This window comes from Fomitopsis serialis (assembly GCF_022376445.1).
Source record: "Fomitopsis serialis strain Sig1Antser10 chromosome Unknown B0H18scaffold_22, whole genome shotgun sequence".
Taxonomy (NCBI): domain Eukaryota; kingdom Fungi; phylum Basidiomycota; class Agaricomycetes; order Polyporales; family Fomitopsidaceae; genus Fomitopsis; species Fomitopsis serialis.
Window position 1 is genome coordinate 269909 of NW_025954982.1, and position 24957 is coordinate 294865.

At 54.5% G+C, this 24957-nt stretch overlaps 9 protein-coding genes across 9 annotated transcripts; 6 read left to right on the top strand and 3 right to left on the bottom strand.

The window, feature by feature from the left end:
* Positions 1–34: 34 nt before the first annotated feature.
* Positions 35–796, bottom strand: B0H18DRAFT_999261 (uncharacterized protein). The gene is made up of 3 exons (XM_048045547.1): positions 689–796; positions 505–632; positions 35–441 (listed from the first exon to the last, which is right to left on the bottom strand). Exons 1-3 carry the CDS (start codon positions 703–705, stop codon positions 155–157), a joined length of 432 nt encoding a protein of 143 aa, XP_047895078.1. The 5' UTR covers positions 706–796; the 3' UTR covers positions 35–154.
* A 1045-nt stretch (positions 797–1841) lies between these two features.
* B0H18DRAFT_999263 (uncharacterized protein) lies at positions 1842–5565 on the top strand. Its single transcript, XM_048045548.1, has 5 exons — positions 1842–2394; positions 2704–3897; positions 3953–4038; positions 4090–5216; positions 5279–5565. The coding sequence occupies exons 1-5, from the start codon at positions 2229–2231 to the stop codon at positions 5442–5444; spliced, it is 2739 nt and encodes a 912-aa protein (XP_047895079.1). The 5' UTR covers positions 1842–2228; the 3' UTR covers positions 5445–5565.
* Positions 5566–5910: 345 nt separating this feature from the next.
* On the top strand, positions 5911–7075 carry B0H18DRAFT_1084334 (Methylthioadenosine phosphorylase; the record flags this gene model as incomplete). The annotated part of the gene is made up of 5 exons (XM_048031773.1): positions 5911–5932; positions 5999–6056; positions 6111–6132; positions 6186–6745; positions 6796–7075. The coding sequence occupies 5 exons, from the start codon at positions 5911–5913 to the stop codon at positions 7073–7075; spliced, it is 942 nt and encodes a 313-aa protein (XP_047895080.1).
* Positions 7076–7381: 306 nt separating this feature from the next.
* B0H18DRAFT_1084335 (uncharacterized protein) lies at positions 7382–9055 on the bottom strand (the record flags this gene model as incomplete). The annotated part of the gene is made up of 2 exons (XM_048031774.1): positions 7382–8616; positions 8956–9055. 2 exons carry the CDS (start codon positions 9053–9055, stop codon positions 7382–7384), a joined length of 1335 nt encoding a protein of 444 aa, XP_047895081.1.
* Positions 9056–11178: 2123 nt separating this feature from the next.
* B0H18DRAFT_233939 (uncharacterized protein) lies at positions 11179–13416 on the top strand. The gene is made up of 7 exons (XM_048037228.1): positions 11179–11256; positions 11308–11357; positions 11414–11504; positions 11565–11666; positions 11718–11771; positions 11836–11934; positions 11993–13416. Exons 3-7 carry the CDS (start codon positions 11436–11438, stop codon positions 13400–13402), a joined length of 1734 nt encoding a protein of 577 aa, XP_047895082.1. The 5' UTR covers positions 11179–11256; positions 11308–11357; positions 11414–11435; the 3' UTR covers positions 13403–13416.
* A 1654-nt stretch (positions 13417–15070) lies between these two features.
* Positions 15071–16440, top strand: B0H18DRAFT_999285 (uncharacterized protein). The gene is made up of 8 exons (XM_048045549.1): positions 15071–15216; positions 15270–15320; positions 15372–15543; positions 15599–15677; positions 15737–15784; positions 15831–15929; positions 15979–16029; positions 16087–16440. The coding sequence occupies exons 1-8, from the start codon at positions 15177–15179 to the stop codon at positions 16189–16191; spliced, it is 645 nt and encodes a 214-aa protein (XP_047895083.1). The 5' UTR covers positions 15071–15176; the 3' UTR covers positions 16192–16440.
* A 968-nt stretch (positions 16441–17408) lies between these two features.
* On the top strand, positions 17409–18723 carry B0H18DRAFT_999289 (uncharacterized protein). The gene is made up of 7 exons (XM_048045550.1): positions 17409–17431; positions 17482–17518; positions 17571–17583; positions 17644–18132; positions 18202–18423; positions 18484–18632; positions 18703–18723. The coding sequence occupies exons 4-6, from the start codon at positions 17830–17832 to the stop codon at positions 18580–18582; spliced, it is 624 nt and encodes a 207-aa protein (XP_047895084.1). The 5' UTR covers positions 17409–17431; positions 17482–17518; positions 17571–17583; positions 17644–17829; the 3' UTR covers positions 18583–18632; positions 18703–18723.
* Positions 18724–20228: 1505 nt separating this feature from the next.
* B0H18DRAFT_874548 (uncharacterized protein) lies at positions 20229–20775 on the top strand (the record flags this gene model as incomplete). Its single annotated transcript, XM_048040359.1, has 2 exons — positions 20229–20303; positions 20359–20775. Coding segments are annotated over 2 exons (492 nt in total), but the record flags the coding sequence as incomplete, so codon positions are not given.
* Positions 20776–23110: 2335 nt separating this feature from the next.
* Positions 23111–24942, bottom strand: B0H18DRAFT_999298 (Alpha/Beta hydrolase protein). The gene is made up of 10 exons (XM_048045551.1): positions 24738–24942; positions 24615–24717; positions 24462–24562; positions 24246–24397; positions 23875–24193; positions 23738–23816; positions 23662–23684; positions 23520–23603; positions 23381–23455; positions 23111–23312 (listed from the first exon to the last, which is right to left on the bottom strand). The coding sequence occupies exons 1-10, from the start codon at positions 24876–24878 to the stop codon at positions 23148–23150; spliced, it is 1242 nt and encodes a 413-aa protein (XP_047895086.1). The 5' UTR covers positions 24879–24942; the 3' UTR covers positions 23111–23147.
* Between the last annotated feature and the right edge of the window lie 15 nt (positions 24943–24957).

The window sequence follows — 24957 nt, forward strand, 5'->3', positions numbered from 1 at the left end:
ACATCTTGCTCAAAAGGCCGCAGACGCGATACACAGAAGCATCATACTGATCAATCGATGCATAACGATCCTCGTAGCAATTAAAAGTCACAAATACAACAGTTGGGTATCATGGACACTAGACAGTGAATCCTCCAGCATTACATGAAATACCTCAGAACCAAGATCTCACGCCCGACGCCAGGCGGCTCACACCACGCGCAGCGCGACCCACGACCGTTCGTGCCCCACGCATCACATGTGCGACGTGAGGAGCCAAAATGGTCTCGAGTCGAGCAGCCGATCCGCCTAACGCGCCTCCAAGGAGCATCCCGACGGCCGCGGCGCCCAGCGTCCACAGAAAAGGAATAGCGCCGCCCATTGCCACCGACTGGGCGAGGGCGAAGGCGGAGCCCGAGGCGACGAGGCCGATCGACGAGTGGATGGCGGCTGCAGCTGAACCTGCAGACGTCGACACTCGATGTCAGTGTCTGACTGGTGAAGGTTCAGCCGAGCATTGCGCACCTAGCTGCACACCTGTAGCTGTGAAACCCATTGAACCGAGCGCACCAGGGAGAACGGCCGGCAGGACAATGATCGATACGACTACCGCGCCTACTACGACGCCGATGATGATGTAGCGCACGGTGCGTCTGAACGTACGTCTACATTGAGTCAAGAGGCTAGAACAGCACTGGATAGAGCGTACCTCTCGATGACTGCCATGACTGATTATTGTCTGCTATGGTGGTGGTGGGAGGTAAAAGGGCGTACGCGGTCCCGCTACGCAGGCACGGCGTTTTGTACTCGCTACGGCATCTCGCGGGGCCTTGCTTCCTATCATCGGAGGGACTTCTCCACGTAAAGAGGAAGACGCCTGCTTGAAGCGCATGCTTGCTCGCACGCCTGTCCACCAGAAATACATTCGGACCTGCCTTAACAGGAGAGAAGCGTGCTGTACATAATCGTAGCAGCAGACCAGGCTCCGACCGACCTTGATGACACTGGCCTGCTGCGCCAGGATACGCAACTGAGGGAGCGTAACATCTGCGAGCATCAAGCCCCTTCAATGGCGTACGTGATAGATGAACGCTGTGAGTAGGGAGGACACAGTGTGCAAGTTGTTCGTAGACCGGAGCCCTCGAGATCTTGAATTCGTTTACTAACAGAGTCAGAGGGAGATGGCATCGTGAGGAGCGTCAGAAGGCTCGCGAACTTCGAGGAACAGAATGGGAGAGCGCTATGCCCAAGCTATGCCTACTATCGGATTCGGGAAGATAGAGCCTCTGACTCCATTTCATTTTGCTACAAGGAGTAAAAGCCATCAGAAGTAGCACGAGGAAGACATGGCGGATATGAACACAGCAACCTGACTCACCACACGAATACGAAGTCTAACGTTCATAACCGGGACGATGACTGCATTGGATCGGCGCATGATCACCATACCATCGATCACCAGTGGCGGCCTCGAGGCGCAGCACTTGCGTCCCCAGCCAGCCAGCCTGGGTGGAGATTGGAGAAGGTCGCGGTCGCATTGCGATTTCCGTATGCCAATTCGTCCAGGAGAGCCCTGCTCACACGGATTCGGATGTCAGGGGTCTCATTGAAGCACCTTCAACTACTGGTTGACTGTGCAACCCTGACTCTTTCTGCCGGTGGGCAAGCTCTTCCAGTGCAAATCCGCCGTAAGGCATGTGAACGGAGCAGAAACCGAATATTATCTCGCAGGTGCCAGGAGCAGAGGATGTGGCGGGCCTGTCGGCATTGAACGGCGGGAGCGCGGAGATCGAGCGGGACCGGAACCATCTAGGATCGAGATCTGAGAAGCCGCCAGAACCATGATTACCAAAAAAGGGTTAGTCCCCATCGTCCATCTCGGGACTCAAGTACTTAGCGACTTACGCACGGCAGCTCAAGCATGCTCTCGCCCCTCGCGTGTTTTCACCGACAGCCATCCGCATCCTAACCGGCCTCGCATCCTCAGCGTTTTACTCAGTCTGTGATCGCCGAGCGGCGTGCCGAGTACCTTGCTGCATACGGCCGGGTATAATTATCCAAACATCCGCCATTTCTTACCCGCTCTTCCTCGCCGATCACGTCTGTTTCCCTTTCTTCACCTGCGCAAGCCTCTCGGTGATACGCAGTCCTCGTGTACTGACCGACGCCCAACACCTTATAACGCACAGGCCGACCCCGCTCCTTGACGCCCATACGGTACCTCTACTCGACGCAACTAAACCGACGCGATGCAGGCGCCTCAACAGGGATCGTCTACCGCTGGGCACCTCTCGAGGTTGAATACCACAGTTGCTGGTCCGTCCAACTCAGTGCTTCCCACACCACCTGCTTCCGCGAGCTCTCCCCATCACCGACCAGTAGCAGCTTTCCCTCAGTATACGCCGCTATCCCCTGGTAAGTCTTCTGTCCTCACGATGTCGTCTTGCTGCTTTTGTGCTGCTTGTGTGCAATCACGAGATGAGTCCTAGCGAGGACTTCTATCGCGCATCGCCACTGAACCTCATACCGAGCGACGTCCAGTGAATCAAAACATTGGCATGCAAACTTATACTTGACACAGGGGAGCGTCTCACAACAGTGATGATCGCGAGACAAAGGTTTTCCCAGTATCAGTTCGTTGGCCAAGTTCCATTGTACATTTCACAAGCAACAAAACGACATCACTTACTATATCGGCACGGGCTCATCCACTTTGCATCGCAGGTCCGTCGACGCAGCCGACACATTTCAATGCAGCGCAGCATCCACATATCCAATCGCCGTCCTCGAGCTCTTTTCCGCGTTACAGAGTTCCTTTGGCGCAATTCGGCGGAGGACCTCCTCCTCAAGTATATCCTCACCAAGGATCCCCACAGCTGCAACCGCAACACTCGTCCGGCTCAACGTCACACCCACGAAGCCAATCGCTGTCTATGGCACAGCAACCTGGAGTGGCGTACCAGCGCGGACCAATGTATGGGCCTCAACATCCTGGTTCGCATGATGGTAGCCGTGGTCCTGGAGTCGTCCAAATGCAGTCACCCAGCCTCCCGCGTCACCACAGTCACGCCCTAGTCCAGCAAGGGCAGCCCGTCTCGCCAACCAGAGAACGTCCGGAGAGGCGCGACAGCACACAGTTCCAGGCACCCACACAATCCGTGCAATCACATAGCGGGAACATGGGTTCAGCAGCAGCGCAGCCTCGGCCTCCGTTCTCACCCAGCATACCTCGAGCATCGGAACACAACCGACACACGACGACATCCCTCTCTGAGTCTGCCGCGAGTCCCGCATCGCCGTCAGCGTCAGCCCAACCGTTCCAGCCTACAACTCCCGGTCCGGTTTCAGCAGAGCAGCAGAGACGTGCGCCTCCGCAGAACGAGCCAGAAACCCGGGTGGCTTACTCCATCTCCCAATGGGACCCACCGGAGCACGCGCGGCTGACGTTCAACTCGCTCGGGAAGCACTTCGCGGAGCTCGCGCACGCCGCGGAGGTGCATCTCGCGCGCGAGCTCGCCCCCGTGAAGGCGTACGCGCTGCAGCTCGAGAAGGCGTATGTGGCGGTCGCCGCGGAGCGGGATACGCTGCGCGCCGAAAAGGCCATGGCGCTCGCCGCGGCGGAGGCGGAGAGGCAGGCGGCGGGGGCTGCGCGCGCGGCGGTGGCGAAGGAGCAGGCGGCGGTGGCGGTGGCGTTCAATGCGGCGAAGGACCTCGCGACCGCGTGCGCGATGCTGCGCAACCAGCTGAACGCGGCGCAGACGGAGCTCCAGCAGGTGAAGGGGGAGAGGGAGAGTCTGCGGGAGGAGAACTGGCAGCTGAAGGAGGTGGTGGCGAAGCTCTCGCGGGATGTGCATTTGAGTGAGCGGGAGCGGAAGGAGAGCAACCCGACGATGACGGGGGATATGCTACTGTCTAGTGGTGCGTGCTCTCTCGGATTGGTAGAAGGGTGCAATGCTCATGGTTCGGTGAATAGCACTGGCAGAGGTCAGGGGTGAACACGACAGGCGAATGCAGGTTGAGCAAGAGCTCACAGAGCTGAAGGCGAAGATAAGCAAGCAGGTGTGTAAATCCTGTTCCTGAGCAAGCGCAGTCAGTTTATCCCGCATATAGGCACTCCTTCAAACTTCGGGGACGAGTACAACGTGGCCCGAGATGGTCTCTGCGCTGCCGAAACTGGCAGGCCTTTCCGATCCGTTTTCTGGCCAACAGCTGGGAAGCGAGACAAGGCACGAGCACCCCGCGACAGAACGACAGCCGTCCCTGCCTTCAGCTAGTGTGACCTTCATGGGGCTGGCGACACCACAGTCGCAAGCGGGGACCGTCGAGATGGAGCCGGCCGCGCCAGAGAGGGACATGTCGGAAGTCATTGATCTCACGATGTCAGATGGCGCCCCCAGCCCACCCGCTTCAACAGATAGGAAGAGGCCGGCGAGTCCGTCGATGTTGGACGAAATGAATGCTCTGAAGAGGAGGAGAACGGAAGAGCTCATCGCCAGCGAACGACACTCTCAAGCTAGAGATTCCTCGCCCGAACGCCCGCCCTCTTCGTCGATGACCATTCACGAGTTCGGCGCTGCGCCCCTGCTCATGGGTCTCACCTCCACACCTGAAACTGCTCCTCCCGCGGAACGAGATGCCGACCCCGATCAAACGCTTGTTGACGAGAGGAATGCCCACATGGCAACATCCGATGCCGCTCCCTCAGAGTCGAAGCCGGATTTGGAAGAGCTCCAAGGCGAGACTAAGCCAGACGTAACGTCTGGGCCGGGTGATCATACCGGTCAGCAAGGTGCCGGGCTGCAAGAACCGATGCATATGGCAATGCGGGAAGAGGAGGAAGAGGAGGAAGAGGAGGTCAAAGAAGAAGCCAATGCGTCGCCACAGCTGGCTCCCTCCCCCAAACCTACACTATCCGCTCAAAATGAACCTCTACGAACGCCAACGCCAAAAGTAGAGTCACCGCGTTTGCCTTGTCCGCTTCCCCGTGGTACGGCGGGATCGACTGCAGGCCGAGGCCGACCTATGCCTCCATTCAGGGTACATTCGCTTCCCAACAAACCGACGGTGCCTACAAAGTCGAATACACCTTTGCCTCCGAAGCCTTTCGTATTCAAACCTTTGAAGTCGGAGGCCTCTTCACCTGTGCACCGCCCACCCCTCCGAAGGTCGCTCACCATCTCGCACATTCATCTTGCGTACGACGAAGCTGGATCGCGGTACACCTGCGTTATGTGCAAGTACGTCCCCACGCTGCGTAGTATATATCACTCTGTTTGCTGATGTGTTACTGGCTCTACAGGCGTCGGCACGAAAAAGACCGGACCTTCCGCGTCGCGTCCTTCTCGACCGACTCGTCTTGGGACACACTTGCTGGCCATGTCGAGCGCGAGCACCCAATGGGGTTCGAACGGCTTGTGAACATGAGTCTCGAGCAGATTGCGGAAGCGAACCTCCGGAAGAAGTAATTCTCCTCCCTCACTTTCCCTCAGCGCATGCACCTTAGTACGCGTGCAGCATATGCACGTTTGTCGTTTTCACCTTTATGAGATATGTAGTTCGCACCGAAGCTCAATAGATCGATCACGTATGTACATCTTGTTGTATTCTTAGATCGGGCTGTAATTGTCATGTAACTGCGCCTCATGTGCACGTAGGTCAATAGACTGTTGTTTCCAAAGCGGAAACTACGTCACAGCATTTGCGCGAGATCGAATCTGGCCATGATAGTCGCAGATCGCGCCAGATGATCGCGAGCTTAAATTTCTTCCTGTATAATTAAATGCTGACGGCGAAGCTCTCAGGTCGAGTCACTCGGTCGTCTTCACCAGAAACAGTACCTGTCGTTCGTTGTCTTCATACTCTCATCTCAAGGAGCACGTACTGCGTACCAGGCAACCGACAAGATATCGACCCAGAGAGACCTCCGCCGAGATGAGTTCCGAGACCGAGAATGGTGAGTTTCCTGGCCTGGGGATCTGTGGTGTACATTGTCGCTAACGGACGTGGTCTCTTGTTGCAGTACTTGTCGGAGTGATTGGAGGCAGCGGACTGTACCATCTGGACAACCTCACCTTTGTGTGAGTCAAGCCTTGGACGAGACGACAGACTGACGGTTCGCTACTATCTAATAGGAAGCACGTCAACCCTGAGACGGTATGAGCCTTGCCTTCACGTATCGACGTGACGAGCTAATTTGCAGTGAGTAGCCCTGGGGATTCCCTAGCTCACCCATAACCATCTGTTCTCTCCCGTCGGGCACCCTCGTCGCGTTCCTCGCTCGTCACGGCGCCGGACACACGATCAGCCCATCTGCCGTACCCTCTCGTGCCAATATAGCTGCCCTCAAGTCACTGGGTGTGCGCGCCGTACTCGCCTTTTCAGCAGTAGGGTCCCTGCGCGAGGAGATCGCACCGGGGGACTTCATCCTACCCACGCAGATCATCGACCGCACGAAGGGCATACGCCCCGCAAGCTTCTTCGAAGGCACCAGCGTCGTAGCGCACGCAGCCTTCGGCGATCCGTTCGCCGGGGGTCTGGTCGGCTGGCTGGAGAGCCGCGTGTGGGCCGTGTTAGAAGAGGAGGGGAAGGCTGCAGTGCAGGAGGGCAAGCGCGCGCCGCTGCTGCACACGGAGAAGTGTGTCGTGTGCATGGAGGGCCCGCAGTTCTCGACGCGGGCGGAGAGCAGGATGTATCGTGCGTGGGGCGCGGACGTGATTAACATGAGCGTGCTTCCCGAAGCGAAACTTGCGAGAGAGGCCGAGCTGAGGTGCGTCTTCGTTGTGTCGTGTTATTCATGCAATTCATGTCCTTCCGCAGCTACGCACTCATTGCGACCTCTACGGACTACGACTCGTGGCGCGAAGGCGAGGACTCCGTGACTGCGGCAGAGGTATTCAAGACCCTGCAGGAGAACGCACGTCTATCGCGCCATGTAGCCGCGCGAATACTCGAGGAACTGCACGGTGCCGCAGTGGAAGGAAGCCTACTAAAGGAGGAGCAAGGGTCGATGCAATACTCCATCATGCCGCGGTCGCAGCAGCAAAAAGAGGAGGACCGCCAGAAGCTGGCGTACGTCTTGCCTACCTACTTCAGCTAACGCAAACACCGGTAGCGAAGGGCGTGCTCATTTATCAGTTCTGCCATCACGCGATGGACGGGAGATGTCTTCGTGGAACCCGGGTATGACAGAAGCATAGACTGTGTCTATACCGACCAGTTGTTGTAATACGGTATACACAAGTTCCCTGGGATGTACTGGGGATATAAGACAGGCTTTGTTAATAATGAGACAACAATGTAACACTTGAACTGCTCAGCACGACTCCGAGAGCATCTCGACACGCTGGAGATCCATCTACACTGCCCGGCCGCGCCCGCGCGAGCCAAGCATCAATACACCGCATCAGTCCTCAGCCTCGCCCTCCTCAGCCTGTACAAGCTCCAAATAGCTCTCCGGCACGAGCGCATGCCCGCCGTCCTCATTCTCCACGATCGCCCACCCGACGCCACCACCCCTGCCAATGATCCTGACGATCTGCTCTTCCTCGAGTGCCATCTCCGCCGTGCCCTCCGGTTCGAACGCGAACATGGCGCGATAGAGGCCTGGAATGAGCGGACCCTCCTCGCCGGGTTGGACGTACTCCTCCTCGTCTTCCCCCTGCTGGTACGGGTCGGGGACCTCCTCCGAGGGCGACGACACGTCGAAATTGCGCTCAAAGTCCGTGCGCGAGGGCCCACCTGCATCCGCGCTGGCGACGGAATCGCGGGTGGTGTCGTGCGGCCAGAGGTGAGCGCTGAGGGTGTTCCACCGGAAGGAGCCCCAGCCGGAATCAGGTTCGTCCTCGGGGATGCCGGACGCATTGGAGCTGGTGGAGGAGGTGCTAGCAGTGCTGCGGCGGACGCGGTTGGGGCGCGGGACGTCGACACCCTTGCCTACGTGGCGGTCGTCGTTGCGCGAGAAGGCAAAGTCGCGTATCTTGACGAGGAAGGACTTGCGCTTCTTCTCCTTCTCGGGTGCGGGCGTGGGCGTGGGCGGGGCGGACGCGGAGGCCTCTGCGGGGAGCCTGGATGCGCGCCGGGAGCGTGTGGAGGAACGGCGTGAGAGCGCAGCAGAGGTGCGCCGGGATAGTGCGGGGCTTGGGGGTGCTGGGCGGGACGAGGTGAGGGAGTCGCGCTGGGAGGAGACGCGGGAGAGATTGAGCGCAGTGGGGCGCGCGACGTCGGGGAGCGATCCCAGAGCTGGGCTGGGTATGGGCTCTGGAATGGTGATCTTGGGTGTGGCCGGTGGTGTGAGCGGATTGGGACCGGCCTCGCTCGGTGTGGGGGTCGTAGGTGGCGAGGGACCCGTGCGGTCGAACGCCGTCTTCATGGACGCCGTGGTCGGCGTCACGTCGTCATCAACATGCCTCGATCCCCCCGCTGCCGTTGCCATCGTCGGCGACAGTGCTGCCGAGGCAGGCGTGGATGGCAGCTCGGTCGACGGACGCTTTTTGTGGACGTTGTTGCGCATCTGCAGTGGTGTTCGTAGGGCGAATTCGTGCGCACTCAAGCGTGGTGGAGGTATAAATGGTGAGCCTGGCGATGGAAACGGCGACGACGATGCGATGTGGTCAACGGAGAGAGAAAGGCGAGGGATGTCTACGGCGTCCGGATTAGCTCTCGCTTCTTTCACGCGGCGCACAATGGTAGCCGAAAGGGTCATCCGCACCTGTACTTTCCTGCGTGGCTGCAGATGCCATCGACATGCAACAGGGCGAAAGCGTCGTGCAGCTCGAGGACGAGGACGAGGACGACGATGAGGAGCAAGTCTTAACCAAGTCTTAACTTGCTCGCAACCGCAGGACTGCAAGGGTACTTACGTAATCATTCAGGAGCGTTGCCAGGCAGAATCCTTCGCGACAACTTCCGATAACCCATTTATTAGCCTGTTAACCCAGCGTTATCCTGCCTCAATGCCTATAAACTCAACTGAGCTACATACTTCGTACTCGACGTCCACATCGTCTCGCTCGTTTCCCTCCCATCCGTCGCGCTGATATGGTCGTCTTCGCCTCCTGATGTGCACCACAAATGCCATGGCTTGCCTTGCGAGACTTTCTCGGCCGTCTGTTGATCGTCTCCCTGCACGCTGTTCCGAACGCACCTCTGTTACCCGTCGCGTGAGCGACGATAGTGCCCAACCATAGCCCTGGTCGATAATCTCACTGTGGGAGAAGCTCGCTGAGTTACACAGCTGACGCTGATTGAGGACGACTACCGCAACAGAAGAGCTATACACGGAGTCCCCTTGACAATGTGCCTAAAAGGAGTGATTGTCGAGTCGCAAACCGGTGCGAAACTAGTCTTGAGCCTCACCCTTATGTGCTGCTGGTCAGTCTGACGCTCTGGCGACTAGCTGAGCTTGTATGTATGATAATGTATCTCCATCCGGCCGCCGTTCGCGCTATCCCTCTCCCCATAGGTGATCTCCCTGCCGCTCTGGCATTCCCAAGATGGGTATATGCGTGTTTGATCAACGGTGAGTAGAGTATGCTTTACCCTCTGCCATCCGAAGATCATTGCATGCGGAGATCGCGTGCGGAAGGTGTCCTCTGCCCTCTTACGCGGTCTTTGTAGAACTAGTCCCTTGCCCAATACTTATTGCAGTGAAGTCCTCGCATTGACGGAATCTTTTCTTCGTCAGCACCCGTAGCTTGTACTCCGCGGGGATGTGCCATCCTGGGCGAACGCTGTGTTCATATGGTAACCACTGACCGTTACACATCATTGTGAGCTGAATTGTATGTACCAAGGTATGAACTTACAGAGATCAGGCGAGCGATGGTCATGCACAGTCTTGGCGGTGCACTTTGCATAACTCGCAACTGAGGTGAAAGCTTCTCGGACTTGCCCACATCTAACTTACAACATCATAACACGCATATACTCGCTCGGTCACGATTTTCCCACTAGGCCCTCTCGAAACAGCACTCTCTCACAGTGTGGTGTTGACATCGCAAGTTGATAGTCGGGATGAAGGGCGACCGTTGCGCTTCCTTTGGCTCAATGGGTTGCCATAGTCTTCGTTGCAGATCGTAAACGCCGACAAGTGTCTGGTTTGTCAGGGCAATGCAAGACGTGTACGCATCAGCGTTCCCTCGCGAGCTTCAGGCTTCAACGTTCAAACATCACGCAGTTTCCACTAAGAATATCATAGGGCAGCCGCCCCTGCCGCATGTCTGATATAGTTGGTGGAAGTCTTGGTGGAAGGTGAGATTTGTGCGTTTCTCTTTCCACTGTATAGTCACCGATCCATAAGTCGGCACCGTGAATGTCCGTGCGGTTCCACCCTTGGCGTGTGTTGTATCGCCAGCGGCTCTCGGTGATCGTAATAGCGGTAGAGATGCCCACAGGTCATTGTCTGAATTCCGGAAATACCTCCGCTAAAGACTCATATATCTCCTCTCGGACGCACCATATTGCGGTTAGACTCGTGCCATCGAGACAGGTGAACAGGGAAGGTCTATAAATCATACAGCGGCAACGGACCAGTCCGGCATGCGGATCGCCAATACTCCTCCAGTTTCCTCTGTGGTCTTTTCGGTGTGGTTCATCAGTGGCGTTCGACCGCTCGCAATGCTTACACGGATGTGACTAATTGCTGGTCGAATTGCCAATTCACCAAGGCAATGCTGGGTTCTCCGCTTTCTGGGTAAGCCGACGTCTTATGCCATGCTAGAAGGTGCACGGGCTCATGATCCAATGCATAGCCCTGCTCGGCGTCAGCGACTGGGCGGAACCGTACATTCTCCTCCTTCCAGATATCATTGAGCATGCGTCAGCTGTTGGCTGACAGAACAGCGTTCAGAACCTCCAGGCATGGAAGAAGGCCCATATCCAGCAGATGCCGACTAAACACGATGCTGTCGTTTCACCAATGAACATCGCATGCTATCACCCGTCTGTCTCAGCTCCGACCCTCCAGAAGCTGATCAGCAGTGGAATACAATTTTCCGTATCGAACTGTCCCGCTAGTGTAACAGGAAGGTATGGGCTTTTTTCTACGTTGCCACCACCTGGCGCCTTGACCCTCTGTAGCATTTCACATTCGTCCTCATCATCAATGTGGAGGTGCTTCTCGCACAGTCTCCTGCAATATCTAACCCGATTTGCGCAGCATCATGTCTCCATGTCGGTCTTTGTGGGAACGGCGGCGCTGCGTGCCTCGCTTTGGATGGATCGTCCCTTCATCAAACTCTGGACGCCTACCTTGGGTGGCATTCAACCCGCTGCATCAGCGTGTGTCTCAACCTTGTCCGAATGTATCCGATGTGGTCCTGATATATCAAGACTGTCCACACAACGTCCCCCTCCTCGCGAGAGGCTCAACGTCTCGTAGTGTAAGTGGCCCCCTCTCCTGTTGGCTTGAGACTGAAATGCACGACTGAACTTCTAGTATCCGAGTGCCAAGGGTCTCAATGTCGCTCTCAGCCGACGCGAACGATTCGGCTGGCCAGGTTCCCGTGCTAGAAGACTCTCCGGTACAGGTCAGTACTTGGTACTTGTTGGTTTCGACGAGTCCCGTAATGCTGATACGGAGTGAGTAGACAGAACAAGACAGAAGTAATGATAATGGTTCGGACCATCAGGCTCCGAATGAACATGCTGGTGTCATTAATTCGTCTCGCGGACAAACCCCGGTTCCCTCGGTAGGTAACGTGTAGGTATGACATCCGATGAAGGCTGATCATTAGCCATAGGGGGAGGGCACTGAGAATGGCCGAGGGGTACAGACATCTAGCGAAGATCAGAAGGTATGACGTACATGCATACCTTGCGTCCGAAGTGATGTAATCTCATTGCCTTGCCGTCGAATAGCAGATGTCGGATTTAACACGCTTGACCAAGGAGATATGGGACCATGAGAATGCACGCGTGAAGAGGTGGCGAAATGAGATCAACTCCTTGCTGACATTTGTAAGTATGTGTTTCATCATCAATGGCATCGCTCTGATGCAGGGACCCCTTACCCTAGGCTGGTCTGTTCGCCGCCGTGGTCACCGGCTTTGGCGTCCAGTATTACACCATGATGCAGCAACCTGCCGCGCCCGACTACAATACGCAGATTCTCGAGCGTATCTCGCTTCAGCTGGCAGGTCTCGTCAACCAAACGAATAGCAATCCCTCGCAACCATTGCCTTCATCGCTGCCGCCGTTCGACATACCCGAAATAGTCCCCGCGCATGCATATGTTGCGGCGTTGTGGTTTGCGGCGCTAGTTTGCGGTCTTGCTGCCGCATCAATCGCGATCCTGGTTAACCAGTGGGTGAACAACTTGCTGACGCCAGTCGCATTATCTGGCACCGGGTCACACGAGCAACTGCGGGTGTGGAATCTTCGTCATCAGACTTTCCGGAGCTGGGGATTAGCAGTATTCATCGACATCCCGTCGGTCTTGCTGCAGGTCGCACTGATATTATTTCTCGTGGGCCTTGTGGGATACCTCTGGCAGCTCAGCGTCAAGGTCGCCATGCCAGCACTCGTCCTCGTCGCTGTCCTCCTGTTGTTCCTATCCGTCACTACCATCATACCGGTCTTCCTCGCATACAGCCCCTTCATATCCCCACAGTCTCTTTTCCTGCGCTGGATCTGCGTGCCCATCAAGTTGACATTCTACGGGTCGATGGCACGGTTCTTCAGCTGCTTATGGGTCAAGAGCCAACTGACTTACATCAATGGCTATCTCGGAAGCCTGATGGATCAACTCCAAAAGCGGCTCGACGACTTGCAAGCCCTTCGAGTATACGGCTACTATGGGTGGGCCACGGAAGAAACCGCGTATCTGCGCAGCGAAGCGGGGCAGGCCATTGACAAGACCATGATCGCAAACGCGTTCTCTCTCGTAAAAGATTACAACATTCTTCTTCCGCTGATACACTCTTCTCTGAAAGAGATGCAGCCAGACGTAGCGTTCAGCAATGTGATCACCATATGCAAGCGAAGGCCACCGGTCTTAGATGGTGACGACGTTCCGCGATGGCAGCACGATATCCGGGACGACAACATATTCGTCGACATGGGCAAGCTCGTCGCAGACTTGATTGCGATGCGTACGTGGTCCACGAATCAAGATGCCGACAAGAAGAGCCTAGATGAAGCCCTTGATGCCTTCGACAACTCACTCGGTGCTGTTCGGGATGATACGAATGGTATTCAAGTGTATATGTGCCTGTTCGATTTCCTGCGGAACAAGGACCTACAAGACACTGCAATAGTGACGAGGGTTTTGACACTTATCTACAACTATGACAACTTTTTCTCTATCTCTGCTGATACCGGTGAGTATATCTCACTCTCGTTGACTCGAGCATTCAAACTGGACACTATATATAGACATCGAACGAGTCAAAGACGTGAATTGGTGGACTTACACCGTTCAACCTGATCTTTCCCTGACATTGATCTACACGGCGTTAGCTCTCGAGATATTCACCCAGTCGGTACTTGAGGACCGCGGATGGGCTCTCGTTCTGTACGCACTTGACAAACTCCAGGAGTATCTGAAAGACTCCCTGCAAGCGGTACCAGACCGCGAGGCGCAGAAGCCAGTCTTGAACATTCCTCGGTGGAGCGATTACTACCTCAAGGTCAATCTTCATTATCTAGTAAGTTGAGGCTGTCATGAGCTTTGAGTGATGTAATCATGTCGCTCACGGTACGACTTATGCTGAAGATTCATAGAGATGTTATCCTCGATCACCCGGAAGAACAAGCTTTTCCATTGCTGGAGACAGTATTGAACGACCTTCGGTCGCTGATCGGTGAAGATGAATTCAACAAGGTCGGATTTTTGTGGTCCTTCCAAGACCTTTTGAGATTGCTTCATGCACGTCTCAAAGAGCTAAACGAACCCGAGCCGTAGGTCAAAGTTTGTAACTGGCGTCTATCGCACTGATTCCCGCATGCAAGTATTTCACTCCCCGCTGAGCAAGAAGTGTTAGATTCTGTGGATGATGGAACTACAACCGAAGAGGCCCAGCTGAACGCTGACACGAAGGAAACCACACAAAGTACAGGCTTCCAGCCTCACTTTGTCGGCACAATCAGGTAACACAACTCACTGACGCCGTCTGATCTCATGAAATATTGACTTTTGCTCATGCAGAGATTGGTTTGGATGTTCCCGTCATCGAGTGCGAGGAGACGTTGAAAACAGTCCCCCAGAAGTGAAGGTATCCGAGCCTGACTCGACGACAGAGGTCACAAACACAGCAACGCGACCATCACTCTCTGAACGATCATTCCAGGTGCTAGGCTCCCCGAGCGTCTAGTTATTTTGTCGTCCCATGAACCGTACGTAGATGGTTCACACGTTACTTGCTTTGCATCACTGGGATAACCCTCTTACTAAAGACATCTAGTTAGTGCCCGGAGACCTTTCAATCCTGGTCTCTTCATCTTTAGGTTCGCTCTCATTTCGATCGATGTCGACGAGATTCTCTTGGGCTGCGAGTCAAGAATAGACTCAACAATTATACGACAGTGCTCTAAAAGGTCGGGTCGAGAAGCCCACACTCAGTACGCTCAACCTTCAAAGCTTCACGTCCGACCGGACGTGCGACTCGGAATATTAGGCTTGTGTGCGTCTTCGAACGAGCTAATTCAAATAAGACTAGTCGGCTGAGCATGCACTGAAATTACGATGTTCTATCGCGTTGACGTGCCATGTTTCTGGAATCAGAACTTGCTGATGATTCTATACTTCGTTGGTGGTCGGCTTCCGTACATATGTGCCAATGCTATGCTACGAGACGTCTGCAGATTGTCTGGTACGTGTCACAGAGGCTCGCATTCATTGTACAGAGTTTCTGACAAATGTATCAAGTACTAGGCCGATCCTTGTATGTGGGTGGCATGGATGTGCCGCGACGCGATCCCGTATCCTTCGTCACAACCCCATGAACCCCGCTATCTTGCCGTTGGACGCTCAATGATGTCGCGGTACTATGTGAGGAACAGGCATGGTCGGCGGTATTATGGATATGATCTCGAACACGACAATAACGCTTCCTTTCGCAATCTGCTCAACCTCGTGGTATACTCACTATGGCTTCCATTTTGATTCTGCAGCTGACGTCTATAAAGGTGGGTTCACCGCTTGCACTGTGTCTAGTAACCTCTATTGTCGGACGAGTCGACAGAAACGACAGTAGACTGTGATGTCTCAAGTGAAACTCGCCAGATTGCACAACCCCACCAGTCTGTGGATGTTCACTCCATCGTGATGCAAGACTAACGACTCGGTTGACCAGAACGGCAGCTCGATGAATTCGAGGCTCTGTTCGTCTTGACCATGAGCAGTGGTAAGCGTCGTAGTTTTCGTTATGATCGAAATCTTGGACTCAAATTCATAGATCTCGCTGCTATCAGCATTTGCGGCGGTGACCAGAGCCTCATTGGCCCTATGGCACGTGCAATGATCCTCGCTGCGACACTAGGGGGTGAAATATACGCAGCAACTGAAGAAGGCGGAGCGATAGTTGGTTGTGCTGTCTGGATGCCTCCGGGTCAAGAATTACTCAGCACGTACGTGGCAATTACCTCTGCCTAGATGTTGACCTGATGTCTAGTCAATGGATAGACCGGAGCAACGACAATTGGGATGGAACGATTTCTTCGCGAAGGTCCCTCAAGAAGGCAAAGACTGGTTTACTAAGACCGTGGGTGCTCTTACATCAAGCTCAGGCTACAGCTGAAAAGTCAGCTACTCCATACATAGTATTCGAACGAGGTCACCACATTCATCAATAAGATCCTTGGTCCGACGGTACGCAAGATCATAAGTTCTCAACCAGTACTGACTGTTTGCGTAGGGCAAGCTGGATTCTTGGTATCTCAACATCATCATGGTCCATCCCGAACACCAAGGGCGAGGTATCGCGACCAAATTCATCAGCATTGTCCGCGAAAATGCAGGTGATGTTCACAGATACAAGCAGCGGTGTTCTAAGGTCTATATAGGCTTCTGCGCATGGCACGATGATGGCGCTTTCAACCTCTGATCCACGCAATGTTTGTTCCCGGTATTGTCGTCCAGCTGATCATGACTGCTCACTGTGAGGCTCCTAGGTACCCATCTATAAGGCCCTTCATTTTGAGCAGCGTGGCGACAAAAGGATACCTTCCCCGTGGGGCGATTGGTCTTTATATATCTTCACGCAAGACACGGCCTGAGGCATGACGCGAGCTTGTAAACGAGTCATTGGACGGGAGATATTCACAGCACATGGCTGCTCTTGATTCGATTGGAAGCGGTGCAACTAGGAAAATGTGGTGCGCCGTTTGAGTGCCGCGCATGCAATTTAACGACAGAGGGCACAAGGCTTAGTGCGTGAGTATATCACTGGAAACGTCAGGTTATGGTCGTGTCGCTCTGGGCCTGGACATCGTAGCAGCAAAGCCTGTGCTACGACGAGTGTTGCAGCTACTATGTCGCGCCCAGAGTCTTCTGCGCCTGTGATAGAACGTTGGTACACGAGACATGGGAAGTGGTATGGCATATGCATAGAGGGGACGTGTGCGATATGACGAACCACGATCATGGCAAACTTTCTCCGCAGCCCTAGCACACGTTCTATGGCAGCGCGTGCCATAGTAATATTTACTATGACGGTAAGCATACGTCACTTAGCTCGTGTCTCTTACAAAAGAAACACCATGAATACACGCTTCTCTTCGCATTCATGATTCAGTAGGGTGCCTACTTCGTAGTCCGGGCCCGAGTCAGTGAGCTCACTCGGCCTCACTAGCAGAGACCTGGGCGCGTTCAGCATGTCCGATGTGGAGAACGCGACGCACATGGTACCCATCCACAGGACCGTCCTCTCAGATGTAAATAAGTACCTTGTAAGATCGTGTTATGTACAACAACTTCTGTTTTCAGTCTTGAAAAGCGCTCGCGCTAGTATATCCGTAACCAAAGAACCACGTGATCGCGTTCTTCGCGGCGTGTTCTCCGATTCTCGACGCGTGTCAGCATCCAACGACCACTGGTGGCACTATTACGGCTTCAAGATTAGCCAAGTACTGATTCGTGCTGAATCCCGCCCATCCTCCGAACTGTCGGGATACACCCGCTGAGTACAGTATTACACAGAAGTTGTGTTGTATCGACGTCTCAAGCTCTGGTTCATCGATGTCGCGCGAGGTTGGGTCTCGGACCTCAAACGCTGGTTCCGAAGTGCGCACCAGAAAGCGCGGCCTATCCGATGGTCTTCATGAGCCGCAGAAGAGGTCAAAACACGATGACGGGGATGCTTTGCACGCATCAGAAGATGCGTCGTCTCCGTGTACCATGGCGCAGGGTGGATTGCAGCTACCGATGAAGATCGAGGCCGGAGTCGTGAAGGAAGAATCACCACTTCATGACGATGTGTTGTTACCGATTGTGCCAAAGGTAAAGCACGAGCCAAAGGTTTGTGGTCTTCATTTCAGAGAACACGGCAGTTCACATAGTAATACTAGACAGAACTCATTGATGAGGGGCGTCCGCGGGAGGAAGGTCAGAGAGTGCCAGGAGGCATGACCCTCAACGAGCGTGTACGCTTATATAGGTATTGGATCTGGGTACGTCGCGTGCTTTGTCTTTTGTTGTGCTTACAGCTCTGATATCTATGTCGCGGAAAGGACGAGACGGGATCGAAAACGGCCAATGAAGACGTTGGATACAAATCCATAAAACATCGACTACAACGAGAGCCATTGCATAAACAACACACCATTTCTGCCAGGAAGGCACTCTTGCTGGAGACGGTCCCGCGCACGACACTCGTAGATATCGATGGGGCGAAGCTTTCCAGTGCTTTCCCTTCTATGTATAGGGCCGCTTATGGCAAGGAGAATGAAGTTAACGCACGGCTGGGACGGGAGATGCGCGTGGTGCGCGGGCTCGACGACTTTCTGGTGTTACCACTCGCTTATCAACCGTACGCGCCCGCAAACCCTGGTGCACCTGGCCTCTGTCTGGGTGTCGGACCTGCCGAGAATAGGTGGCCGAGCGTGAAACGCGTATTCGTCGAGCAGCCCGGAGGTGAGTGTCTGTACGTCGGAGAGTACCGGATGCACGCGTCGCTCCTTGGGATCAGTTTCGCAGAATGGATGAAGGCGCCCGAGGAGGTGAGTCTTTCTTTGCACACCCACAAATTGAAGATCGCGTCGTTCATAAACGGGATGATTTTACAACAGTGGAAAATGGCATGGTGCCAAGCTGTCGTCAAGGAAGCTTGGGGCGCACCGCCTGTAGTACACGACTGGGTTCGCTGCTACCTCGGTGAAGTGCTTGAGGATGAGTGCCAGCTCGACATACTGGCCGAAAACCGGGACTACTATCAGCAAACGCTCGAGGACATCCAGTGGCGCGACGTGTATCAGACGTACAACTGGGGCGGGTGTGGCTGGGATTGTCATGTAAATCTTCTCGTGCGACATGATACTGTCTTTCAAATTACTCACTACTCACTGGTGCAGGATATCGGTGTATGGCGAATGGAGTGCATCGACTACGACGTGGAATTCCAACGATCGCTCGTTGAACACGCAAATGTCAAAAAGGAAGAGAATACTTAGGCAGTGATCATGCATACGTACTCATCACTGTCGAAGTTGATGGCAAAATCGTACGACATCTGCTTCGCTGTGTCCATGTAGCGCTTATGTGCCTGCACGTTACCTGCATGTTGCCTGCAGGTGCCAATGAATATCTCTGTGCAATATAGCGCTCAATGGAGTCGTGCATTCCTTGCGCCTATGATTGCAAAAATAGGCCATTCGATTGTGACGAGGTACACATGTTACTGTACGTCTCACGAGCAATTGACTGACCTACTCGGGTTTCCTCTACCGTCAGATGGCGGCATACGGCATTCTCAATGTGGGACATAAGTACATGGCATCCAATTGCTCAGAATACTAACAGGAGTACGTACTCATTGCCTCGCGGAATTCATAACGCCATCATCTCCGCGACGCCAGGCTTCCGGGGTAAGTGGACGTGTTGTGCGAAACACTGATATCCGCGCGGTCACGAACCGTGTGGAGTTTATGCCTTGCTCAATGATTGCTCAGCGACCAAGTTCCGACCTCGTCAGAGGTGGATTTCTTGATTGTATGTAATGTGTTCAACTCGTGTTGACAAGACGGCACTTAGGCAGGGAGCTCCGGATCCTCAGGCATGGACGAAGGCCATATCAACGTTATGCTGCCAGTGCACGAGCGACTATCGCGTCGCTGCTATTCATTGTACCTGAGTAGGGAACCAATGTAAGAGAGTGCGTGTCAGAAAAAGTAGTGTGACTCCCGAATGCTAACTGTCTGGCTACTAGGCTAGTGGATTTGACATGAAGGTATGAAACCCTTTTGTCGTGAATGCTGCTGCTGATGTCGCATGCTTTCGGCCTCGCCATCAGTATGGAAGTAAGTCTCGCTCAAGGCTCCCGCGACATGTAACCCAAATTATGCGGTATTATGCGCCCATATCAAAGCATGAATGGCAGCGGCTCACTATGGAGGAGTTGTCCTCTCATCACAGTTGAAATGTCCGCACCGAAATGACTGCCACGTTAGCATGTGTCTCAACTTTGTCCACACAAGGCCGATATTGCTTCATGTCTAGCCTCATGTATCGATAATTCCATCTCTCCAGCAGGCGGTTGTCACGATTGGAAATGATGCCTCATTGCCTATGGACACCCGTGCTAAATGCCACCGTATACAGAAGTCCGATACTATAAATCGAGCATTGTCGATGTCGAATGTCGTCGACTCCCCGCCAAAGCTATTTACGCCGGGTCAGTGCATCCGCTTCCTTTTCTGCTGGCAGTCGAAAGCTGATGGGCTGTATCTTTCAAAGTGGTCTCAATTCAATAGCCATGGCAGATTCGAATGGTCCTGACGCTCAAGCTTCAACCAGTGCAGGTGTCAGTGAAAGAGAGGCACCGTCGACAGAGGTAAGTGCCATGCGATTCCCGGGGCTCACGATTTCAATGACGATATATCATATGCCTGAACCTAGCAGCAGAGCAGCGACATCCCGAACATTCCGCTGCAGGACAGAAATGCAAGTACCGACAACAATTCCGGTGAAGGCATGAGCACGACTGCGGAAGAGGAGGATGTTGCAGAGGAATCAAAGGTCTGGAAGTTATACCTCTCGCACACGGATGCACAACTGATCACTTTTGGGGCCGTCATAGCCGCCGAACCTATCGGAGATGATGGACAGAATCTGGGAGTACGAGAGGGAACGTGTCGACAGATGGCGGAGCGAGATCAATGCCTTACTCACCTTTGTAAGTACTGTCTTCACGTCAAAGGCATGCATCTGAGGCAGTGCTGTCCCTCCAGGCCGGGCTATTCGCAGCTGTCATTAGCCCCTTTGCTGTGCAGTACTACACCATGCTGCAACCTCCTACGCCCGTTCCCGACTTTAACACCAAGATCCTCGAGCACATCTCCCAGCAATTAGCGGATATCATGAATCAAACCGGTGCCTCATCCTCGCGGTTGGCATGCTCAGTGCTGGAGCAGTCAACCGCCCCCGAGCCGCCTGCTCCTCAGGCCTATGTCGCTGTTCTATGGTTCGCCGCGTTGGTATGCGGACTCGGCGCAGCGGCAATAGCCATCTCTGTCAATCAGTGGCTGAACGGTCTCCTAACTCGGACTGCTCTTGCCGGCAAAGAATCACGCGAACAAATGCGAGTATGGAATCTTCGTCATGAAACCTTCCGCAGATGGCGCCTGGCGGTCTTAATCGACATACCATCAGTCTTGCTGCAGCTTGCTCTTGTTCTCTTCCTCGTGGGCCTTGTGGGGTACCTATGGCAGCTCAACGCCGAGGTTGCCACGCCGACATTATTGCTTGTCCTCCTCCTCCTGTTGTTCCTGGTCATCACTTCCACCATACCACTCTTCGTCGCATATAGCCCCTTCGTGTCACTGCAGTCAGAATTCCTGCGCCGACTCTCCGCGCCACTGAGAACTCTCTTCTACTCACTGGCGTATCAGCTCACCTTGTGGCTGTATTGGCACATTGACAGCCCTGAATTCGTCGAATCATGCTTCCGTACGCTGAGCAAGTATTGCGAGAAACGAGTGGCCGATCTGGACCAGCAGAGGGTTCGAAACACCTGGACTGCTGAAGAGGCGAGGTATTTGGACACTCCGGCAGGGCGGGTAATCGATAGGACCATGCTGTCAAACGTTGTTTCCCTGGTTCCAGATCTCACCTCGGTTCGCCCGTTGGTAGACGCCTGCCTCGCTGATATTTCACCAAGCGAAGCATTGGGCAACATAGTTACCATTTCCAAACGGCTCCGGGGCCATCCTGGAAGGACGCGGCAACTAGCTGTCAATCAAGCGGATGCCGGTGACGCTGCATGGTATAAATACCATCTCAAGGTCCAGGAAAAGAACATATTTGTCATAATGGGCTCGAAGATCACAGACAGCGATCGCTACGCGCCGAGCAACGCATTGGCAGACTCCTCGCACAAGATGAGAGGAATCTTTGAGGACCTCGCGGAGAACCTGGAGATCCCGGTGAGCACCAGCAATGCCGTCGAAGCCTACAGCTATCTGTTCAGTCAGAAAGCTATGGATGATGAAGACGCGCTTGCATTGTACATGCAGTTGTTTGATCGTTTGCAAGGAGGGAGATTCCAGAGCCACGCTTTGCGGATGAAGATTTTAGAACTCATTCGTTCCTACGATGATCAATTCATCATCGGTACTGACACCGCCAGTAAGTGCCCACTGGCACATCTCAGCGTAACGGCCGTTCATACTGAAATCTTGATCATTATCAGGTTTTGCGCGGATCAAGGACGCACGGTCGAGGATCTATGAATCTTCGGATTATCACGCAGGCTTCGTTTTCACCGCCTTGATATTCAAGATCCTGGGGAAACTAGTCTTGGATCCGAGTCTATGTCTCTCCCGACGTGACAACTCCCCAGCTGATCGGGACGTTCGAGACGCTGTCCAGGAATTCAACACATTCATGGACAAGTCATTTCGCACGCACTCAAAGAAAGACCTTCGAAAGCTGATGTATAGCCTTCCGGGGTGGACCGTTGACTACCTCTCAAATTGGCTCTTTCTCATGCTTATTGAAGACACAGAGACACTGGTCTCGACTAGCGCAATATCGCAGCGTTTCTTGCAATTTGTAGACTCTGCAGGCGGCGCACCCGAGGACGCGATAGAATTGTGGCAAACATTCTCAGAAGACCAGACATATATATTAGAAACAGCCAATAGGCGTCTCAAACGGTTGGGGAAATCGTACGTCAAGAGCTCTTTACCTGCGACATCTCTCCTGACCTGAGTTGTGCGCAGTATTCCTGACGTTAAATTGGACGAGCTACACGCGGATGTGCCCAAGTCTCTGCCCGCCGCTGCGGTCACTTGCATGAGGTATTACTGGCAACTGAGCTTTACCATTGACTGCAAACGCTGATTCTGTCCGAGGGATCTCTTTCCATGTTTTCGACGTGCGGGGCAGGGCGGGAGAGAACTTCAGCTTGAAACAGGTTCGAGATCCGCGGCACTACCGCCGACGCTGAGCACTCAATGTTCTAATCTCCACTCCCGCCAGGGCACCCCCTTGATTCAAATTCCTCGAACAACGCGGACGCGTGAGGTTATGACAATCGGTAATAACTTGCCGTATCTCGTTTCCCTCATTTGCTGACCATTCGCGACAAACAGACCTTGTATCATCAATCCACCGAGGGCGACCGTGCCCGCTCAGAAATCGGTTTCAGTGACTTGGCCCCAGCGTTTGGGTACTTGGAGACGGTCAGAATGTGAATATGCTTGCAGGGGCTTTGGTAGTTTCGGAGCAACCTAGATGATAAACCAGTTGGATGGTCGTGTCGTGCGCGCATCCACCACACCATACACATCCGATGCATGACAAGGACCGAATCACATCTCGGTACGGCACCCTGTATTTTGAACTCACCGCGGTACAGTGCGATAAGCCATATTTTTTGATGTTCTGGCAAACTTCAATCGTAACATGAGGTTCCCAGATTCTTGAAGTCATCAGACGCTATGACACCAACCCGCTTGCAGACAAGAGTACCCCAACGTTTACCACAGCCACCGAAACATGAACATTTTCCAATGCTTTACAACTCATCGCCCGGCCGCCCGTGCGGCTCTTCTTTGGCGACGTTCGGTTCCTCCGGCGTTGTGGCAGCTTCCTTCTCCGACAACGCATCAAGCCACTTCCGCACGAAGTGGTTGAACGTCGCGGGATGCTCGAGGTGCAGCCAATGTCCTCCGGGCATCATCTATCATGCCAGACACAGATGCATCAGTTGAGCGAGTACAGAGAACGTTGGGTATGGGTGCAACGAACCTGTACGGCTGAGTTCGGCAGGAACTCAGCGGCGCCGAGGAGCTTGAGGACTTTCGCCCAGTCAGCTACGGGGTCCTGCGATCGGAGCGATAGAGTGAGTCAACCAGTTGGACGTTCATGTACGACGAAGAACACGTACAGCCTCGGGGAAGACCATGAGTACTGGCTGGGGGATCGTGTAGTTCCCCTGTGCATGGATGAACTCCCAGGACGCCTTCTGGTTCTGTGGTACGCGCATGGATGAGCATGCGGATCTACGGGCACAGAGAAGCGGTACGTACCTCGGGCGTGTAGAACTGCAGGGCTGCGGGGTGGTGATGAGTCACGTGGCTCGTAGGTACGGGTGCGAACACGTACTGTTCTTGAACCCTTGGATGCTGTACTCCCCAACCCAATAGTCTTCTTCCTCTTGCGAGAAGAAGGGGATAGGCCCAATCTACGTGATGACGCATCAGCTACCGTCTCACACCTCCCACTGTTCCGGCGACACCAACCTCCTTCACCCCCTCATATGCGCCCAAGAAGCTCTTCGTATCCTGCAAGTACCCCTTCGGCGGCGGGTCGACCGTATTCCTCAGCGTCGCCCTCAGAGTGCGCCGAATGTCCGCGTCGAGCTCCTCCCGCGCGAGCTCGGGCGTCTCCCCAAGGAATACCTGGTACGCGAGGTGGGGGAAGTACGGAACCAGCGCGGAGGTGGGGCTGAAGGTCGCGGCGTTGAAGGGGAGATAGGGCACAGCAACGCCGATGACAGCGGTGAATTTGTCAGGGCGCTGGCGGGCGGCTTGGAAGCAGAGCTGGCTGCCCCAGTCGTGTCTGCGCAGGGTGAGGGGGTGGACTAGAAAGAGGAGGAAGACAGAGGACGCACCCCATGCAGATTGCGTTGTCGACGCCGGCGGACTCGAGCACGCAGACGAGGTCGCCGACGATGTCGGGCCAGTTGCCGGAGGTCTTCACGTCGCCGGGGTGGCTTGACGCGCCGAAGCCTCTGAGGTTGGGCGCGATGATGTGGTAGTCGTTCTAGGCGGCGGGGAACATGCAACATGAGTATGAAAGTATGAAGACCACCGGGGAGGCGACGCACCTTGAACTGCTCGATCTGGTACTTCCAGCTGTGCCAAAGGCTCGGCCAACCGTGCACCATCAATATGGTGCGCTTCGCCTCCGGGTTTACCTCCACATAGTCTGCGAATGAATGTACTCCAGTTGTGCCAGCCGCGGGAAGGTCAGTCACTACTCACGGATGTCAATGTCCTGCTGCTTGCTGGTGCACGATTGAGCGCCTGACAAGACGCGACCTTCTCCGGGAGGTCTTTCGGGTGGAAGGAGACCTCAATGCTCTTGTCCGTAGCGAGGACACCAGAACAGCACCTAGGAGGATGAACAACGTCGTACGCATCGCTGACTGTGGTGGACGTGGGTAGAGATGGACAGAGCCAGAATCACGGATGTAGAGCGAGATAAGTACGCCCGCCGAGGTCACCAGCGCAGCCGGCGCCATCGAGCTGTGTTGTTGCGATCATACCACATTGTTGGCGGGTAGCGTCGGGTCAGAAACGACAACGAACCGCGGGTTGCGA

What these genes read in the sequence shown, in the direction of transcription:
- B0H18DRAFT_999285 (XM_048045549.1), top strand. Translation starts at nt 15,177, where the DNA reads ATGTCTCAAGTGAAACTCGCCAGATTGCACAACCCCACCA. An exon ending in CAGATTGCACAACCCCACCA is followed by an intron (nt 15,217 to 15,269) that starts GTCTGTGGATGT and finishes TCGGTTGACCAG; the next exon opens with AACGGCAGCTCGATGAATTC. An exon ending in GGTCAAGAATTACTCAGCAC is followed by an intron (nt 15,544 to 15,598) that starts GTACGTGGCAAT and finishes GTCAATGGATAG; the next exon opens with ACCGGAGCAACGACAATTGG.
- B0H18DRAFT_999289 (XM_048045550.1), top strand. Translation starts at nt 17,830, where the DNA reads ATGTATAGGGCCGCTTATGGCAAGGAGAATGAAGTTAACGCACGGCTG. An exon ending in GGATGAAGGCGCCCGAGGAG is followed by an intron (nt 18,133 to 18,201) that starts GTGAGTCTTTCT and finishes ATTTTACAACAG; the next exon opens with TGGAAAATGGCATGGTGCCA. An exon ending in GGTGTGGCTGGGATTGTCAT is followed by an intron (nt 18,424 to 18,483) that starts GTAAATCTTCTC and finishes TCACTGGTGCAG; the next exon opens with GATATCGGTGTATGGCGAAT.
- B0H18DRAFT_999298 (XM_048045551.1), bottom strand. Translation starts at nt 24,878, where the DNA reads ATGGCGCCGGCTGCGCTGGTGACCTCGGCGGGCGTACTTATCTCGCTC. An exon ending in CATATGAGGGGGTGAAGGAG is followed by an intron (nt 23,817 to 23,874) that starts GTTGGTGTCGCC and finishes GTCATCACGTAG; the next exon opens with ATTGGGCCTATCCCCTTCTT. An exon ending in TGCCGAACTCAGCCGTACAG is followed by an intron (nt 23,313 to 23,380) that starts GTTCGTTGCACC and finishes CTGGCATGATAG; the next exon opens with ATGATGCCCGGAGGACATTG.
- B0H18DRAFT_999261 (XM_048045547.1), bottom strand. An exon ending in AGCTACAGGTGTGCAGCTAG is followed by an intron (nt 442 to 504) that starts GTGCGCAATGCT and finishes CGACGTCTGCAG; the next exon opens with GTTCAGCTGCAGCCGCCATC.
- B0H18DRAFT_233939 (XM_048037228.1), top strand. Translation starts at nt 11,436, where the DNA reads ATGTCGCTCTCAGCCGACGCGAACGATTCGGCTGGCCAGGTTCCCGTG. An exon ending in CATCTAGCGAAGATCAGAAG is followed by an intron (nt 11,772 to 11,835) that starts GTATGACGTACA and finishes GCCGTCGAATAG; the next exon opens with CAGATGTCGGATTTAACACG. An exon ending in TCAACTCCTTGCTGACATTT is followed by an intron (nt 11,935 to 11,992) that starts GTAAGTATGTGT and finishes CCCTTACCCTAG; the next exon opens with GCTGGTCTGTTCGCCGCCGT.
- B0H18DRAFT_999263 (XM_048045548.1), top strand. Translation starts at nt 2,229, where the DNA reads ATGCAGGCGCCTCAACAGGGATCGTCTACCGCTGGGCACCTCTCGAGG. An exon ending in GGATATGCTACTGTCTAGTG is followed by an intron (nt 3,898 to 3,952) that starts GTGCGTGCTCTC and finishes TTCGGTGAATAG; the next exon opens with CACTGGCAGAGGTCAGGGGT. An exon ending in TACACCTGCGTTATGTGCAA is followed by an intron (nt 5,217 to 5,278) that starts GTACGTCCCCAC and finishes CTGGCTCTACAG; the next exon opens with GCGTCGGCACGAAAAAGACC.